The sequence below is a fragment of the Lathamus discolor genome, chromosome 2 (assembly GCF_037157495.1).
Source record: "Lathamus discolor isolate bLatDis1 chromosome 2, bLatDis1.hap1, whole genome shotgun sequence".
Classification (NCBI taxonomy): Eukaryota; Metazoa; Chordata; class Aves; order Psittaciformes; family Psittacidae; genus Lathamus; species Lathamus discolor.
Genome location: NC_088885.1, coordinates 9,810,127 through 9,828,938, shown reverse-complemented (window position 1 = coordinate 9,828,938; position 18,812 = coordinate 9,810,127). Strand labels below are relative to the sequence as shown.

At 44.9% G+C, this 18,812-nt stretch overlaps 1 protein-coding gene across 4 annotated transcripts in view; it reads right to left on the bottom strand.

The window, feature by feature from the left end:
• Positions 1–14,957, bottom strand: part of EGFR (epidermal growth factor receptor) — a 173,290-nt gene extending 158,333 nt beyond the window's left edge. For 3 of the 4 annotated variants that reach the window (XM_065665664.1, XM_065665666.1, XM_065665670.1), the window contains exon 1: positions 1,373–1,868. In XM_065665664.1, the coding sequence (XP_065521736.1) occupies positions 1,373–1,478 (106 nt within the window). In that variant the 5' untranslated portion in view covers positions 1,479–1,868. Of the gene's footprint in view, positions 1–1,372; positions 1,869–14,929 lie in introns of those variants that run through there. The other variant, XM_065665667.1, reaches the window with a different exon arrangement.
• Positions 14,958–18,812: the final 3,855 nt, after the last annotated feature.

The following is an 18,812-nucleotide window of genomic DNA, read 5'->3' as shown; positions in this document are numbered from 1 at the left end:
CCTCGCTTTACAAGAGACAGAATTAAACGCTACAAACAGGGTATTTCTTCAGACATTTTCTGTATTCTGTGGGATACGTGCACCTGAGGCTGCATCTCAGAAGGCTTTTAACACAAGCACACAGATGGAGTCGCCTTGCTTATCTTTTTCAAAAGGTGAGGAGGGGGAAGGAGGGAGGAAAAAGAAAACCGGGAGAGAAAAACTGGCCATGTTACATCAACAACAGGTACGAACTTGATTTCTGGAACAAGAGAATCTCTCCACTTTTTAAAGGTTGTGCAACTAGTTCTTTTGGACAGGGTGTTTCTCCCTTTCAGGGCGGTTTTACTGTCTGCAGTCACGAAAAGACTAACCCAGTTACTTTAAGCCGCGCATCAGTCCTTCTAAAAACTAATGACTCTCTTCTCCTGCTTTTTCTTTCAAAAGAGAGAAAGAAAGAAAAAATAATAAAAAAAAACCCCAAACCACCCAAATCTGCATTTTTTCCTGGCTGGCAGATGTCCAAGATAAAGAGGACTGCGCTCAGCCTGGAACAGCAGCAGCCGGGGCCTGCTCTCCAAACTCACAAAAGAGAGCACCACACACAGAGGAAAAGCGACGGATCCGAGCAGCCAGAAACGTTTCCTCACCCTTTAAACCGGTTTCTCAAAGCAAAACCCCCGACACCCAACCCAGCGCCGAACCCCCCCCGCCCCACCGGACCCCGGGAGCCGGCCGTTCCCACGCACCGCTCACAGCGCCGGGCGGACAGCGCCGGCGGCTGCTCCGCATGGGTCACACAGGGATAAACGCTCCTCTTCAGTAACGACGGAGCCAGGGCCCGCAGGAATCGTCCCCTCTTTCCCTCCCCAGGTGTATACATAAAAGGTGAAAACACACATCTATTTGCTTACTGCAGGGCAAGCGGAGGTGTCCCCATCAGAGCCACACGCGGGAGTTACCGCAGCGGCGCTTACTCAGGGCTCAGCCCCACCACCCGCTCCGCACGGCTCCAGAAGCCCCTCGGCAGGGCTGAGCCCGCTGCCCGGCCGGGGTACACTTGGACAGAAGAGAAGGAGGTAGCGGGGAAGAAACACGAAAGGAGAGAAGCACAACCGAGGAGAAGTGCCAAGACTTATTCCCTTTTATTTCCTCCACCCCCACAAAAGAAAATAAGCCTAGAATCAGGAAGTCGGAGCTGCGTGATCGCTGCTATAGGTTTATTCCCCCCGCCGTCTCCTCTCTCTTTTAATTAAGGAAAGAAGTTGGGACTTTCCCTCCGCCGCTCCCCATGGGAGGCCGCCCGCACCTCGGTCCCGCAGTCCCCCGGGGCGCAGCCGGCAAAGCGGCAGCGGGACCCCTCGCCCCCCCCCCCCCCTTATCCCTCCCTTACCTTTCTTTTCCTCTACGGCGAAGCAGAGAGTGAAGCGTCCCAGGAGCAGCACCAGGACAGCGGCCCCGGCGGGCCCGGCGGCAGCGAGGGGGCTGCGGCCGCCCATGCTGCGGGACCGCCGGCTTCCTCGGAGGGGTGTGTGTCGGGGGGAGCCGGACGGGACGGACAAACGGCGGTTTCCGCGGAGCCGCTCCTCCGCTCTGCTCCGCTCTTCTCCCGCGGCAGCAGTCAGCTCCTCCCCGCCGCGCTGCCCCGCGCAGCTCCGCGCAGCATGCTGGAGGGCGGCCGTCGAAAGGCTGCTCGCACACGTGCGTGCCCCGCTGCGGGCTGCTCGCTTTGCGGGCTGCTTTTCTCCTCCTGCTCTTCCTCCTCCCTCTGCTCCTCCTGCTTGCAGGCGGCGGCGGGTGCGCAGGGGCTTGCGGAGCGGCTGGAGCCGGCTGCGGGACGGGGCGCGCCCGGCTGCGCTCTCCTCCTGGCCGAGGAGCGCAGGGGCTCCCTCTGGGGACGCCGAGGAGGAGGAGGATGGGGAGGGAGCAAGGAGAAGAGAGGAGGAGGAACCGGCTGCGCCTTCCCCGCCCAGGTGGGGAAGGGGCGGGCCCGCCACCTGTCCCGGGATATGGGATGAGGAGGGATGAGCGGGGTGGAAGGTAGTCCAGTCGCCCCTCTTTGCTCGGGTTGGGGCGGGGGATGTTTTCTTTCCCTGCTGCTGCTGCTAAAGGCATGAGCACGCATTTGTGCCCCTGTTCGCAAAAACCGACGTGGCCCTGGCACGGCTTTTCCCCCCGGGAGAAGGCACATCAACCCCGTCCTGCTGCCCAGCGTCCCTGCAGCCACCCCGCCGCCAAAGGGGTGCGGACGAGGAAGGACTGGGCATTTTGTAGGGGAGCAGCTCCGGAGGTTAAATCCGATTTTGCTCCCCAGAAATCAGCGGAGCCCACTTCGCCTCTCTGCCAACAGCCCTGTTCTCGCTCCGGGCACTTTGAGCCCTGTGCTGGCGAGGCCAGGTGTGTGTGTGTGTGGAATAAAACTGCACAGTCTGTATGCGTATGTTAGCACAAGGATAACCGGGTTCGTATCTGCGCAGCCGCTCCTATTGCTCTGCACCGGCAGGGGGAAAGAGCTCCTTGCTCCACGGAGCAAGTTACTTACTAAACATACAACAATACAAGTGTTGTTGAGGGGCTCCAGGGACATCCATGGACGTTAAGCACCATGCATAGTGCTCCTTCTCCCCAGACATCTTTTGCACAGAAAGGCAGACCCAAGCTATTCAATAGAATATGCTTATGCTTACAAGCTTTTCCCCTCTCCCTCCCCGGAAAGTGGGAGGAAGCTCTGTCCTGTCACTCAGGCATGTAAATACGACATTCAAGTGCCACTTGTCTGGGCTGGGATTTCTCCGAGTAAATCATGATTCAACACTCAAACTTGTTAAACACTGGTGGTAATTCCTGCATGAAGCTATAGGATGTGAAGCCTTAGAACTGTTACGATTAATTGGCAACTCCAGAACCGAAGTCATGACATGAGGTTTGAGAGATTAGTGCTAAATGCCTGTGTCTATCACAGGGTGCTGGAACACAATAGATTGCAAAACAACCACTGAGTGTATCTTGACTTTCAGCTGTGATGCATGTTCCTCTGAGAGATGCATCACTTTTCTCCTATCAGTCAGCTTCCTCTGTATAATCTTGTTCTGATAATTCAACTAGTCACTGTTGTAAACTAGGCAAAGAAAGGACTATCCCATTTACTCACCTTAACACAAAGCCTGACCACACATCTTTAACCATGTATATTCCCACCATGCCTTGTAATAATTTATTAAGATGAATTACGTTACAAGTCAGCTTTAGTATGTTGTAGCTGACATTCTGGTTTGGTTATATTTTGTAAATAATGTGAAAGATATACTTTGAAGTAAACTCAGATATCAGTAATGGCCGAGGAACTCTACTCATACAACTGGCTTTGTGGCTGTAATTGAGGGCAGAACCTGTTTACGATACAATATTAATGCGATTTGCTTCAAAGATGCTCACACAGTGCAACTTCATAATCACCATGTGCATGTGATTCATTTTCCTTCATTTAGACAAATACGAGGATCTTTAAAAATGAGAGGGCCAGGAAAAAAGGATCACCTTCTAGAGATGGAAGATTTGCAAATCATCCTCAGAGCACACTAATGACTGCAGCTTACATTATAGAAAAGAACCAGAGAACCACAGAATGGTTTCAGTTGGAAGAGACCTTAAAGCTCATCCAGTTCTAACCCCCTGCCACAGACAGGGACACCTTCCCTTAGACCAGGTTGTTCTAAGCCCCATCCAACCTGGTCTTGAACACTGCCAGGGAAGCACAATTAAGACAACCAAGAAATGAACCTCCAATCAGTCCTGTAGATAAATACTAAATAAAGCTATGTGCCTCTAGACAGACATGCTGAGCATCAAGCTACTACTGTGGAAGGCAATGGAATTGTTTAAATCTCGAAAAAGAAAGGATTCAAAGTGGCAATTGAAAACCAGACAAAACATAGGTAAAAAGAAGAAATCACCCTTTGCATATGAACTCAGTGCAGAAACTTGCCCAAAGTCTTGTCCTAACATGCTAAAGAACAAATACTTGCTTTGCAGAACTTTATGTGCAGTTGTAATTTTCTGCTATATGTGCAGGAACGTTTCAGACCCACTTCACCTCCCATCACACATTGCCTTTACACAAAGGCGCTTAAACCCAAGCATTTGATCCTAACTAAACTCCTCCTTCATTCCTGACATAATGAGCAAAGGAAGATTAGGCAAATTTCCCTTTACATTTTCTTTCTCGCGCTGTAGATAGCCACAACAGGAGACCGTCATCTGCTGCTGGCAGTTCAGTGCAGTGCAGCTGAAGGGGCTGCCTTGAATTCCGCCCTCCCACTTCAGTGAGCACAAACATGTTAGTTTGGTGGCCAGGTCCTGCCCAGGTCATGAGATACATAAGGAGACTCTACGGCTAAGGTTTGGGATGCTTATGAACACAGGCAGGGCTTTCACGCTTCTTTACACAACTGGACAATTTCTCAAACAGTTTGAATTCAAACATGACATTTCCCCTGAACAACTGGTCACATACCCAGTGACTGCCTTTGGTGTAACTCCTTTGAAGCTAATGTAGCTACGCGAGTTTTGCCAAGGGCACACAATATTCATATTGCAAAACCTTTATTACCAGCTGCGTGTGTGCATGGATCAAAGGTCATGGGACAAAGGCCAACCTTTTCAGCACCGCTTTTTAAGTTGATAGTTCATCGTGAGAATATCACCCTAAATTCAGCATCTTGCCTCAGCTTCTTTTTGACTCACTTGCTTTGTAGTATGTTTATAGCTCCAGTCTTCCATATATTAAGCATAAACATGCTGGCCTTATGAAGTAAAGTCCATGTAAGCTGTTAGTTCCTTCATATAAATATAGTGCCGGATTGCAGAACTGACCTGCAATTGCTCACCACCACTTGTGCTGCTGTACAACGGAGCTGAGAAATTTGCCACATGTAGAAAAGAGTAACTATAAGAAGATGAATAATTGATTTCCCTAGCAGTAGAAAGAGCAAGATAAATTCAGCTCTCTCTTCCACCTTCCTTTAAATCAGAATAGAGTCTCAAAATCCTTCCAAGGATAAATAAATCCCTGCTGCTGGATCCTCTCTTTGAATGAAACAAAAAAATGCACTGGTTTGCATTATCTACCATGAAGTGGGTCAGCATTTGCCCCTCCAGAAAAAATCATCACCAACTGTTCCTTGATGGCAATGCAGCTCTTCTCTGCATGTTGCAAAAGTGATTTTAAAGGGCAGGCTTCTTACTGGAAGAGAAAAAATGAAGTAGAGCTGATTAGCGGGGTTTTAAAACCCAGCTTGCTCAGATATCATTCGCATGGTGTTTGAAATTGTGGACATTGTAGTTTTCATCGTCGTTTGTATTCTATGACTCCTCGCTGAGGTTTTAAAGCAAGGGCTGAGGTAATAATTTGTGGAGCTTTATGGCACTTTGCATGTTGAAAACATTGCACAAACATTAACTAATTTATCTTCACAAATCTCCTGTAAAGCAGGTTAGTAGCTATCATTTCCATTTTATAGATGTAAAATAATTTGCCTTAGGCAGAGTGTTAGTGTCAGAGCAAGGGTTATCACTCAAGAGCTGCTTATTCTAAACATTGCACTTAAACCTCCTTGGATCATGCTGCTTCTAGAGAGAGTCCCTGATGTATGTAGTTTTACACAGGTTCTCTCTCCCTTCTCTTACCACTGTCTTTTTGTTTGTATAACAGCGCTTAGAAAGGACAAGACCAACACATACATGGGTGCTGGAATCAAACCCTAATTACAGTAAATTGCAGAGTCAATATTTGAGCACATGACCACAGCATTCTCTCAGGAGTGCTCCTACACGTTCTGTATTTGTTTTCAGGTCCAGGTTTTATCTATCATCTCAGCCACCAAGTTCAATGTCGCATTTTCCAGGAAAGCTTCACTTACCTCAGAAAGAGACTTTTAAAATGCTTTATACTCTGATAGGGAGATTTGCAGCATTAGTTTATTTGCTAGTGAAGGTAGGCAACAAACGCATACATACAGCCTGAGTGGCTGTAGTGGGGTTTTGTACCTAAAGATCTTACTGCCACCCACTGCACAGGATAAAGTGCAAGCTACCCTTTGAATTATGGTTTCTCTTTGGAAAGACCCCCAACTCTTGTCCAGTATAAAGCAGAAGATAAATTGCTTTTGCATTTTGTTTGACATCTAAAATAAATGCAAGAAATAAAAACAAAAAAAAAAAAAAAGAAGGGGTATAGCAAATTCTTTCAGTGTTGAAGATAAAATTGTAGAATCATAGAATTATAGAATAGTTAGGGTTGGAAAGGACCTCAAGATCATCCAGTTCCAACCCCCCTGCCCTAGGCAGGGACACCTCACACTAAACCATCCCACACAAGGCTTCATCCAACCTGGCCTTGAACACTGCCAGGGGTGGAGCATTCACACCTTCCCTGGGCAACCCATTCCAGCACCTCACCACCCTCACAGTAAAGAACTTCCTCCTTATATCTAACCTGAACTTCCCCTGTCTAAGTTTGAACCCATTACCCCTTGTCCTATTCACTACAGTCCTTAATGAAGAGTCCCTCCCCAGCATCCCTATAGGCCCCCTTCAGGTACTGAAAGGCTGCTATGAGGTCTCCACGCAGCCTTCTCTTCTCCAGGCTGAACAGCCCCAACTTCCTCAGCCTGTCTTCATACGGGAGGTGCTCCAGTCCCCTGATCATCCTCGTGGCCTCCTCTGGACTTGTTTCCAGCAGTTCCATGTCCTTTTTATGTTGAGGACACCAGAACTGCACACAATACTCCAGGTGAGGTCTCACAAGAGCAGAGTAGAGGGGCAGGATCACCTCCCTCGACCTGCTGGTCACGCTCCTTTTGATGCAGCCCAGGATACGGTTGGCTTTCTGGGCTGCGAGCGCACACTGCCGGCTCATGTTCATTTTCTCATTGACCAGCACCCCCAAGTCCTCCTCCACAGGGCTGCTCTGAATCTCTTCTCTGACTGCTCTGAATCTCTTCTCTAAAATTACAATTCATAACAAACTGAACAATGTTATTAGGGTGTCATGGGAATAACTATAATATATTGACAAAAGTATGCAGTTTTAATTCCCATTCCAATTTCCATAGTTATTATTTCCCCTCTTGCAAAATTCCTACTGAACTGTTGGGGAATATGCCATCTAATAGTTAATTTCAAAGGGTAGAATACATTTCCTGCTTAAAAGCATTCATTGCTTTGGTGTTTGTATCATCATGTAGGTACTACTGTGGCTTGTCTTATACTTTAACAAATGCCAAAGCTAGGCTTGTTCTTCTGTGTTCTTACCTAAGGAAGTTTTACAGTTCATATGGGTAAAGACATAAGAACCGATACTGTGATGGAATGAGTTAAGTTATACTCAAAATCTTTGTTACTAAACACTGCAGTAGTTTCCTACACAGAAACAAGCATCTGCCTTATTTCTGTGCTTTGCTAGGGTGACTTGCACTGATATTACATATACCCTTTTGCTCAGCCAGAAATCATACATCTCTATGACTGCAGCAAATATAAGTTGAATGTTCTGTCAATAAATCAGTTGTCAGTAGAAGCAGAGTTAACATCACCAGATCAGACAGTATAGATATTCAAGACGGGTGACTAGTAATGGTAGGTGCCTGATTATGAACACTAACACTGCTAATTGCATTACTCTCACTGCCCAAGTGAAGGAGCCTTATACCCTTGCTCATCTAACTGACCCACTGCATAGGCTGTCATCGCCCATATATGTCTACAGTGACACAGACAGAGGGACAGCAAAGCACAAGCCTGTGTCCTGAAATTTGCCTTAGGGAAAGTGCCACGAAGCCAACCTCAGGTGTGATGGTTGGCTAGGGTTTGTTGTGCTCATCCTGCCCCATCCTTTCCTAATAAAGTCCTTTGGTCTACCACAGCTCCCACCTGGGGTTCAGTACAATGTGCAAATATAGCAAGCAGTGGTTCAAGATACTGTCTCCTTAGGTGTCTGTAGAGCTGTGAAATCTATGGCAAAGAGAGAGTGAGGAAAGCTGATAGCCCTGAGTCAATGCACAAAGAATGTGTGTTGCATCAAGGGTGCGGCTAAGGGGGTTTCTTCAGATTTAGCCATCTCCTGCTGTTTGCTTCCAAAGCGGACACAGATAGAAATGATAAGAGATTGCAACACCACAATTCTCCTAAACAACTGCAGCTACCAGTCCTTATTTGGGCTACCAAATGTAAAAGTAGTCAGCCTTCCCTTATATTCACTCCTTATTTCGCATTATGGAGGTATCACTACTTTAACTCACTTTTCCATATGAATTCTTGTGTGTTATTCAAATTAAAACAAAGACACACAGAAGGTGTCTATATAAGCAAATTCAACACTTTCAGGACCATTCCTCAGCATCTAGATGAATCACCACAGAATAGCTTGTGTCCATCAAAATGATGAACTCCCCGTCAGCCTCCAGACTGATGTGGTTATATCCAAACTACCTATCAGGAGCAATCCTTGGCCTCTGCTACCTCTCAAACCATGTTTGGGAGAATACTAGCCAGCCTTGCCTCAGACTGTTGGTATAATGAATAGCACAGATGATCTAGCACATGTGCAGGGAACACCCCCTGAATAATTGACCAACATGGACATGATCGTACCTATTTCCCAGTATCTCAAAGTCAGCAATTCTGTTTCTAACTCACATCAGCATGCACACATTCAATAACTAGAGTATCTCAGTAGGCAGATTTTCCTTTCTAGCAAAGAAAAAAAAGCCAAGACAACGATCAGTTCTTTTCTCCCAGCCCTTTAAGACAATAAAGTCTCAAAGTATAACCCTAATGATTATAAACACTTCATTACTTGTTGTTTCTCTATGACTGCAGAGATATGCCATTGAAATCATTAACTTGCACTTGCCACATGAAAACTTGGCCCAATAGCCAAGCTGTCATTAACAAAAATGGGAAAAGGAATTTTCTGTCATGTACTTTGAGGTTGTGTCCCCAAAGCATTTTAACTACAGAGTAGATGGTTGTTTTTGTTTAAAGCAAAATAAGTCATAATGCTTAAAAAAAAATCACATTTTATTCAGCACTGCATAGCTAAAGACTTACGTGGCAAAGGCTGTGCAACTCAATACGATTAATCTAACCTATATCCCAGAGATACTTCAACTGTGCTGAAACAAATCCCACAGGGCATGGCCAGAAAGCCTTTTTCCCTTTATCATATCTTTAACTTCCAAAATTCTTCTCAAGTAAATATTTTCTTCAGCATGTTGGAGACCAATCAAATGTGACTGAGCAGAAGAACAGGTTCTGGAGACCAGAGAGGTCATGCAGTGCCTGACTCCCCAGCAATGGCATCTTGATTTTCTAATGAGGAGGAGCCAATGTAAATGCCCCTGAGGAAGGCCCTGCGGCACTTTGGCTGATGCAGCAATGTACTGTATTGAACTCTGAGAGTTGGGCAAGTAATGTGATGATGGAGGACTGGATCTGAAAGCAAAGCAGTCAGTACAGAGGCCCTGACATCCTCACTGCCTGTGTCTCTGGGCATTTTAGTTCAGACTGCCTCCCTTGTGATCCTATGGACTGAATGTCCATTAGTGTTTAAGGTGCGGTATGTATGGGGCTGGAACACATCTTTCAGTTTAGCTCCATCTGGAAGAAGCACAGGTTATGCACCCCAAGACCACAGCACAAAGAGGATCACCTTCAAAACCATACTTGTGATCCACACCAACATGCTTTCACAGATGGGTTTTGTTTACACTCTTCCTTATTTCCCTTTCTCTTTGCCAATACCCTTGACCGCAATCTGCTGTTTCTAGAAAAAAGAAACAACAATAAAATATTTGAATTCCTAGGAAGTTTTCATCTTTGGAAGGCAAGATGGGACCTGGATCCCAGCTTCAGTCTTTGAGGTTTCCAGACTGTGCTGACCCCAAACCCAGAACATAAACAAACCCAGTCTTTAACGGGTTACCCAGAAAACCACTTGATATGAAAATGGCAGTGGGACGAGAATGCCGAGCACTTCCCAGTGATACTGCAAGATAACCTAGATGAAGTAAAACCATGGATAGTACAAAACATACATAAGACCTGCGAGGAAAAGAATCGAGTGCTCCTACTGGATCAAGGGAAAGTTACTTAACCCACAAACTAAGTAATCAAGGGCTGGCATCACATTTTATGTGCTGTCAAAACACGGCTACAAAAAGGGGTTGAGAGGGGTCACCTAAATGCTCTGAGCCTTTTCTTCCTTCCTATGTATAACATGATCCCCAGCACACCTCAAGATATCTGTTTTATCTCAAGTCCCTGGTATTTGCTTCTTGAGCTCCCAGAAGCTTTGATGGCAGTACTCCCTTTCTGTGCAGATGGATGAGCAATTCTCCAAGCATTTTGGTAAACCTTCCAGAGGTAATTACGATATAGCTGTCTCCACAGCTTCCTCTTCTCCAAACTCAGGTTCAGACCTTAAAATCCCCACATGACTTGTCACTGAGAGGATGAGAACCTCTAATCAATTCCGTATGCACACTTCCACCTCCATCAGACCCCCCAGCTACCAGCATGTGATAGCCTTCACTACTGGTAAGAACACAATATCCTGGTGTAATAGAAAGCATACCATAAAACAGCTCAGGGATATAATGAGAGGGATATATGAGGATAAAGTGTCTGTCTCTTGTCATTTTTTTTTCTTCTAAAATGGGTCAGATTAGGTAGGCTACTTCACATTCTCCATCACCCCATCTTCAAAAGCAGCTCCCCAAAGTACAAGCTCCTCGTCATTTGATTTTATGCATTACTTCCTTTCCCAGCCACTTCTGCAGAACTAGAAACCAAATTCATTTAAAAAATGAGGCCCAGCACAAGAGCATAAACTTCTCCAGACCTGCTTCCTTCCTGACCTCACTGCTTATTTGATCGTAAAAGAACTGATGCTGCAGTTTTCAAAGAGGCAACTGAGGACCACAGTTTCTATTCCCAGTCTGTGGGAGTGGGAAAGTGACTCTGGCATAAATACATGCAACTTGATACTTTACATGTATTTAAAACCAGTTCCTTTTTCTTTAAAACTAATTTTCTCTGAAGACAGAAATGTATCACCAGTGACTCAAGCTTCCTCAAGGTTTTATCAGTTTAAACTTCAATAATGTTCTTCCTTCGTGTATTCATGCTACACTGCCTAGCCCTCGTTCACTCGGCGAGCACTAGCTCATGCAAACTGATACTTGGCTTTTCAGGTTTATTTGGGTGACTGAGTGCTTTTTCATTATATGCCTTGTTCAATCTATTAATTTGAGGCAAGGGTCTTGTGGGAATCGCAGACAAGTCTGCAAATGGATGAGTGCCTTAAAATCTTGCCCGTTTTCTATATGGTTGCGGCAGAATGAAAACAAATGGCTGGGCCTCTCGGCAGTGGAACTACAGGAGACTGTTTCTCTTCAAATGATTTTGTGCTCTCCCTTTGTTGCCTGTCATCTGCAATACCAAAAGCCCTCCAACGCCAGCTGGATCAGAGGCAGCCAGTATGGAGACATATGCATGTTAACTGGCCATGTGGGCTGATGGCGACAGAGCAGATAGCTGCTGAGGCTGCAACCTCTCATCTCTGCCTACCATGAGGTTTCACAACGTCCTTGCTTTTCCATGGAATCTGGTTAAAATTAGTTAATAGGGACAGGGAGTTATAGGCAGAGTGACTGCATGAATCTTGCTTCCAGGCTAAAAAATCGGGAGCTGGCAAGAAGCTGCGATTGCCTGACTTGGAGCAGTTGAAATGTGTCCTTGATGTCCTTGCTAGTGCCTCAGGAATAATGACAGGTTTAGAGAGCGCAACTCCATGACCTTATTTGAATTGGAGCACATGGAATGCTCTCTCGAGGCTTTAGTTTAAAGAGACTATATCAGGACATCAGTGTGGTCCAAGGTTACCAAAGTTGTTATGGATAATGGGAGAGGCATACGCGCCACACGATCCCGATGTTTGTCATTCACAGATCTGCTTCTGACCTTTGTTTTTTATCTCTGCATCTCACCCCTGAAGCTAACATGAAGTGCAACAGAAGCCAGACCTACTTGAACAAGCCCACACAGAAGTCAGAGGGCTTCCCTGCAGAGTTGGCTGCTGCCTCATATGGACTTCTCTTGGGAAAGGAAACCAAGGTCATGTTTCATGTGCAATGTTCACGCAGAACAAGAAGATTGACCATACGTGTATGCCAGGCTTATCCAAGTATAGAGAAGGCAGCAAGGCTAAAACAAGAATTGCAATGAGAAAGTCTCAAAACCACAACGGGAGCACATCACTGCCTTTCTGCGAGACCTGTGCAGCTGATGACTGCAAAAAGCTAAAAAATCTGTCCCAAAGGAAATAAATTTCTCTGTGTGGCCTGAAAAATTAGATGCTGAAGTAGGAGTTAGAGCTTCGTAAGCTGTGAGCCTATCTGAGCCCAGCTTTCCCTCTGTAAAATCGGGATAACCAGTAGCACAAATAGCTAAAGTTGCAAGAATAACAACTCAATAACAACACGCTGCTTTACAGCCAGAGCAGGCTTTAGGAACGCTAAATATTATTAAAATCTTGACCTTTCACCATGATTTTGGTTTGGTATATCCAAGAGGGTGTTTGCTGTTTGAGGGAAGAGCTGCATTCCCGTTTCTTAAGCAAAGCTTCGTCCCTGAATTAGAAAGGTGGCAAAGCCGACGAGATACAGCATTGGCATTACTGCTCTGTTTATGCTTAATTACTGGTGTGGTGATGGGAGCTGTATAAATCTATCCAGTCCAGTAAAGAGCTGTTACCACAGGCTGGTTAACCACTACATTAATACAAACATCTGACACTTCATTTTCTAGAAGGGATTAATACCAGGGTAAAAGCTTGGGGGAAGCCACTGTTTGGATGCATGGGGCAGGTGGGGGGAACAGAGGCTGTGAGCAGCAAACCCCACAGTTTCAGCTGGTATAGCTGCTTCAGCCTTCCCCTTTCACCCATCATGTGGAGCCCACTTTGCACTTACTCGGAGCCCAGTGTGAAGGACGGCAATGAACTCAGATTCTGCTGCATAATGGTTGCGTATGTGCCCATAGGCAGGTCCAAAGCAGACAAATAATTCACCAGTGCTGGTAATCAGTGTGGAATGATGTATTTGCTTTCTTTCCATTTTAAAACTAAAATCCAGCCTGAGCTTTTTTAATAGCAGCATTTATCTAGGAAAGGCATTTGTTTACTTTAGTGCCTGTAGAATTTGTCAGAACAACAGTCTGGGAAATAGAAAGCTTTGCCTTATTCACAGAACAAGTAGAACGAGTCCTGCAAGCTCTCTTCCAATGTTTCACCAATATGCCTCTACTCAAAGCTGGCAGATCAGACTTCATACTCAACACAGCACAGACCTTTTCTTTAAGGTTGACAATTAAATACTGCAATGTCTTCATAAATCTGAGTCTAATACAGATAACTGCCTCCCACCCAAATAGCAACAGCATTGCTCCAGGCACCAGTTTTGCTGGGGATAGGGCCAGGACATTGGGAAACTTGTGCTGCTGACACTTGCCCAGAAGAGCAGATGTCACCAGCCATCTCCTGCAGGTCCCATAGTCCATAGTTGACAGAAGTGTTATTTTACCAAAGCTGTGCTTTTCTCCTCAGCACCTAGCTTTGCTGTGGAGCTCATTGGTGGAGGATCTTATGATGTATGTCAGCAAGACACAAAGAGTTCAAGTTCATTGAGGGATGTTAAATACAGGGACACAAGTGCAATCATGGTCTCAAGGAACATTTAACACCACAGCAGCCATTGGCGTTGGGTAGGATAGGGAAGGAAAGGTGTCATGGAAGCACTGATTTTAGTTTGACACAGTATAACTGCTCTCTGAATTAATACTGGCAAGCAAAAGTGGAAGTCCTTAGGCGCTGATCTTCAGCTTTTCAGGTGTTTATATATACAGAACAGCTCTTCTTCCTCTGGGGAGGGAGCAGCCCTCATCTGCCATGACCAGAGCTAGTTTCGAACAGCAGGGAGGGATCTTTCCCAGGGTCAGCTCAGGAACTGCTCTCTCCCTGAGCTTATGGAGTGGGAGACACACTCTGTCCAGCTATAGAAAATGCCTGTTGAGTGACAGGGGTCTAGGGACTGCCAGACCCCTGGGATATCTATTAGAGGTGGGTGAGAATTTGGGTTGAGTTCCCTTGATTTGGCTCCGATACCAGGCTGCCACCCACATGACTCTGGCTGTTGGCTGTGTAAATCACTCCCACATGACACAAACCTACCCGGGATCTGTATGTATGGGATTGGACTGGCCGAGAGGAAAAGGAGGGGAAGAGACAATATTTGTGCTTAATGTTATGGGGAAAGTCTCTAAAGCTTGACCCCGTGTTAAGTAACACTTCATTTCACTAGGAGCTTCCCTGATCTCCAAGGCATTACTCATGGAGGAGGGACTTACTTACTATGAGTAAAAGCTTTGGAATCTGGTGCTTAATGTGGAGCACTACCTTAGCAATCCTGAATATGTAAACCTCTGCTTTGTACAATGCATGCATGGTATTAGGAAAACACTGCATAACGAAAGAGTAAAATAAGGAAAGCTGTGGCAGCACTTCAGTCTACCTTCAAGATTGCCCAGGTTAACAAAGCCCTATTGATTTACACAACTGTAGAACAAGCTCTTGATCTCATTTTCCAACAAATCACAGTAACAAGATGCTGACAAGTTATTTAAGGATTGTACTCCTCTAAGAGCTTATCAAACTTATCCATAAGTACATCCACGTGTAGAGGCATTGCAATCTTGAAGAGCACTAAAGAGACCGGCCTCCGTAGGCACACATATGGTTTCCACAGATCATAGCAGTGTGTCACAAAAGACAAGGATACTCAGAACCATTAACGCTGCCTGCGTTCCAAGCAACAGATTCCTCAGAATAACTTACCACAGAAGCAGAAAGGCCACAGCATTTTATCTCTGAAGACTTGCTTTGCTGCATAAGAGCAGAGCGTGCAGCAAGACAGAAAGCTCATTTTCTGCTCTGCACTGCTGGGTATGCCCAGTGGTCCATCCTGTCTGCTGGTACCACTGCAAAAGAAGAGATCAAACTCATCAGACGATAGCCTCATGAATTATGTTTGTAACTGATCTGAGGTGTGGGCAGAGTTGTAATGAGAAGGAACGGAGTTTGTTTCAAGCTTGAAAGAAAGAAAGAAAGATGGGGAAAAACCCCACCAAACTCTTAGTTACTTTTGCTGGAACAGAACTGGGTTCAATGACTACACAGCCTAAACGTAAGTAAGTGTTGAAATTAACTCATGTAATACATCACAAAAATACACTAAGGTTCTTTGACCGCTTTAATTTCATATATGGCTTGCAGTTCACAATCTACAATGAGATATGAGAATGTGATCACAAGAGCTGAGAAACAAATAAAAACACCCAAGTTATTTTAATGAGCAAATTCTGCAGTCTACACCATATTATCTCACTAACTCCACTCAAAATGAAACAACATCCAGTCTGAATATCTACTCAGTTCCTGCCCTATGCAGAGGTGTCAACAGGAGGGCACAAGCTGATTTTTATGATGTGAATCAAACCATTACTTCTTAAGTTTCAGCAGTGGGTTGGTCCCATAGATGATATAAAATAAAGACCATCCCTGCCCTAAGGGATCTGCAGTCTAAAAAAAGACCAAAGCAAAGCATTTGTCTCTTGCAAAGTGATCTATTTTGTTTGTTCTCTGAGTCTGGAGGTTGGCACAATTGTCATGCAAATGTTAGCGTTCTGCAAGAAGCTTAGTACAGGCTGCACCTATAATGCACACTGTTTCAGTTCTTCTGTAAACTGTTTTGTCCAAGGAAAAGAGAAAAATCAAAAATACCCTTTCCAGTCTGTTCAGACATTTTGAACTTGAAACGCTTTAATTTATTGGTTAAGAATGATTTCTATTTCTACATGTCTTTTAATATTGTTCCTACAGAAAACATTTTATGGACAAAATGTGTCAATCCCAGAAGTGATTCTTTCTACATTTTTTTGTCCTGCTGAAAAATTCAGGAGGAAAAAAAAAAAACAAACCCTATTCTGAAGGAAAAAATCCAAAGCTGAAAATGGCCAACAACCTGCTCTTCAGTAAGCTCTGCCACACCAACCAAAACTAATCATTTCAAGAAATAGCGCTCATTGTAAACAAACCCACAGCACAGCAAAGGGCTGGACTAATGGTCAAATCAGGTCATCCGCAGGACTCTGATTCAGCATTCCAGGTCATAATTGGGTCCATGGCCACCTGCTTTGGTCACTGGAAATGAATGCAGTTGGACTTGGCCAGTCACTCTGCCAAACATTTGCTAAAGGATGCACGTGAGGGCTCTTGTTAGCTGGTATTTGCTGTTCAGGCTTTAGTTAATGTAAGCTATTGCTGAGCTTAAAGTCTTCCTGTCAGTAGTAGCAGTAGTGGCAAAGGTCCTTAGGTAAAGAAATATAATTTCCTCTCTCTATTGCCACAGGGCTTTCTGAAGTACAACAGCTTGAGAGCATGTTGATAATCTACAATTCATAACGCTTCCTACGCAGAGAAGGAAAGAAAACGTAACATGGCTTAGTGGAGACTGCAGGCTTTGTGTCGGAAACCTGGTGTCCTGGTCATACCTCTGCCAATGACTTGCTCTGTATTCTTCAGCAAAGGGCATAACCTCTGACCCTGCACTTCATTTTCCTTTAGATAATGATATCTACCCTCACTCTGTAAAATATTTCAAAATATACATGTAAGATAGGTTGGATCATTATGGGGCAAGCACACAAACAAATACGTACACACCCAGAGCCGTAGCAATACATAAAATGCAGACGCTCCCATGCACAGAAATGCACTGATAACCTTAGGCTAACAACTGAAGTCTGGGTGGTACTGCTGGTATTTGCAGAGCACACACTGGAATAGCTGTGCAGGTCTGCACAGGCTGCCAGAGAGCCCTTTTTGCGCCATGCTGGCTAGCATGGATGCTCCCGGGCACGCTGAGCCGTTTGGGATAACTGGCAGCTGCTAGGATGCTGCTGAATGAGCGATGCTGTGAGCTATTCTCTAGTGTCAGAGGAAAGGGTCTATAGCCACAGCAGAGAAAAAGGGAAAACTGTCCCACTTTCTAGAGAGATGGGATTTTTATTTACTTATTTATCGTAGCTGCTATCTCCTTTAAAGCCCTTATGCAATTAGCAGGAGCCTTGCTAGACTAAATGCAGTGCGGCTGGTGGCCAGGTTCCACCAAGTGTGTCTTGTTCCACACTCTGCAGCGGTGAGTGGCCAGATTTCTTCCATGTAGTTTTAAATTGCTGTGTTTGGAAAAGCAGAAATGAAAAGTCCTGGGAGGAGAAAGGAAACAAAAGGAAAACCACTTATGGAGAATATCGATTTCCCCAATTTTAAGTGCAATTTTAGAAGCAATCTGAAAATAGCTCGTTCCAGATGGGCCCACGCTTCGTAGTTTTTTGCCGAGTCCTCCCACAGGATATCAGGTTATTAATATTGTTTTATCAGAAACAAATCTCACAGGCACATTGTATCCTGAGTACATGGCACTGCAGCTAGCTCTGATGAGAGCTTTACCCAAGCAATAACCCCTTCACTGTCTGACAGACATCTCACAGCTTCAAGTCTTACAGCAACTTACATGTGGTACACAACTGAGTCTTGTTTCATGTACTGCTTGCTGTATCACCTACACACTGAAGTTAAACTATTCTTCTTGAAAAGAAATAGCTCTAATGATACTCCTGATCTTTGTGAACTGAGCCCTTCTTCCAGACTCCATGCAGGGTTCCTCTCTAGTTTGATGCCGATTGTTTCAAATCCTCCTTGCCAAGCCAGTTAGCACAGACTGACGAACACTCATCAAATTACTCTCATCTGCAGTGTTCTGGTTAGAGTCATAAGCTGAATGTTACTGCATCCCAGAAGGAAGAGGCATATGATACTTTGCTCCTCAGTCTGCCTGGTCTTTGCCCAGATTTCAGTTCAGTCCCATGCGAACAGGGCTGTTCGTGAACAGAAGCAGTATCGTGTAACTTTGGACCTATCCTACCTCATAAGCAGACCTCAAGTTCAGAAGTTATTCAGAAGCTGTTTGTAGCAGTTCTGTAAAATCAAAACAAAACCAAAAGCACCCAAACAATGATCGAGGCCTGAACTCAAGCACCTCAACATGCTTTTGGCTGTTCCATAACCAGACAAATCAGTCTAATTTCTCATTGTGTATATTCAAACAGGAAGCTACTCTGCAAGCTGCAAGGTTGCATCTGACCCTGAATAAAACTGCTGCTTTATCAGGTAATGCAATCCTAAGCGACTTATAGGAGACGTGAAGTTTATTTCATATGCAGGCAAATAACTTTATCACTGTCTAACTTGCTTTATTGCTTTGTCTTTCAACACGTTAGACATTACGGGATCTTCCTAAGGTTCTCCTCCAGCAGCACCTCCTCCCTGCTAGTGTTAACCCTTCAGGCACTGCTTCTCGTTTGGCGACTCCCAGTTACCAAAGGTCTTTCTGACCTTGTTTCTGAGAAGAATCAGTCTTGTTGCATACTTGAAAGTGCTCACAGAGAGACAGAAATGTTCTGCAATGAAAAAGATTTCCACTGAACTCCTCCTCTTCAAATACCAAAGACCAGAATAATTCAATAGATTTAACTCTTACAGGATTCCTACATATTTATTTAATGAAATAGAAACTTACAGGAAATCAGGGTGCATTTGTACATCTATCCTTGGAACTACTCCTTCTCCTATTCTCAAGATAGTAATGAATTTTACAGAT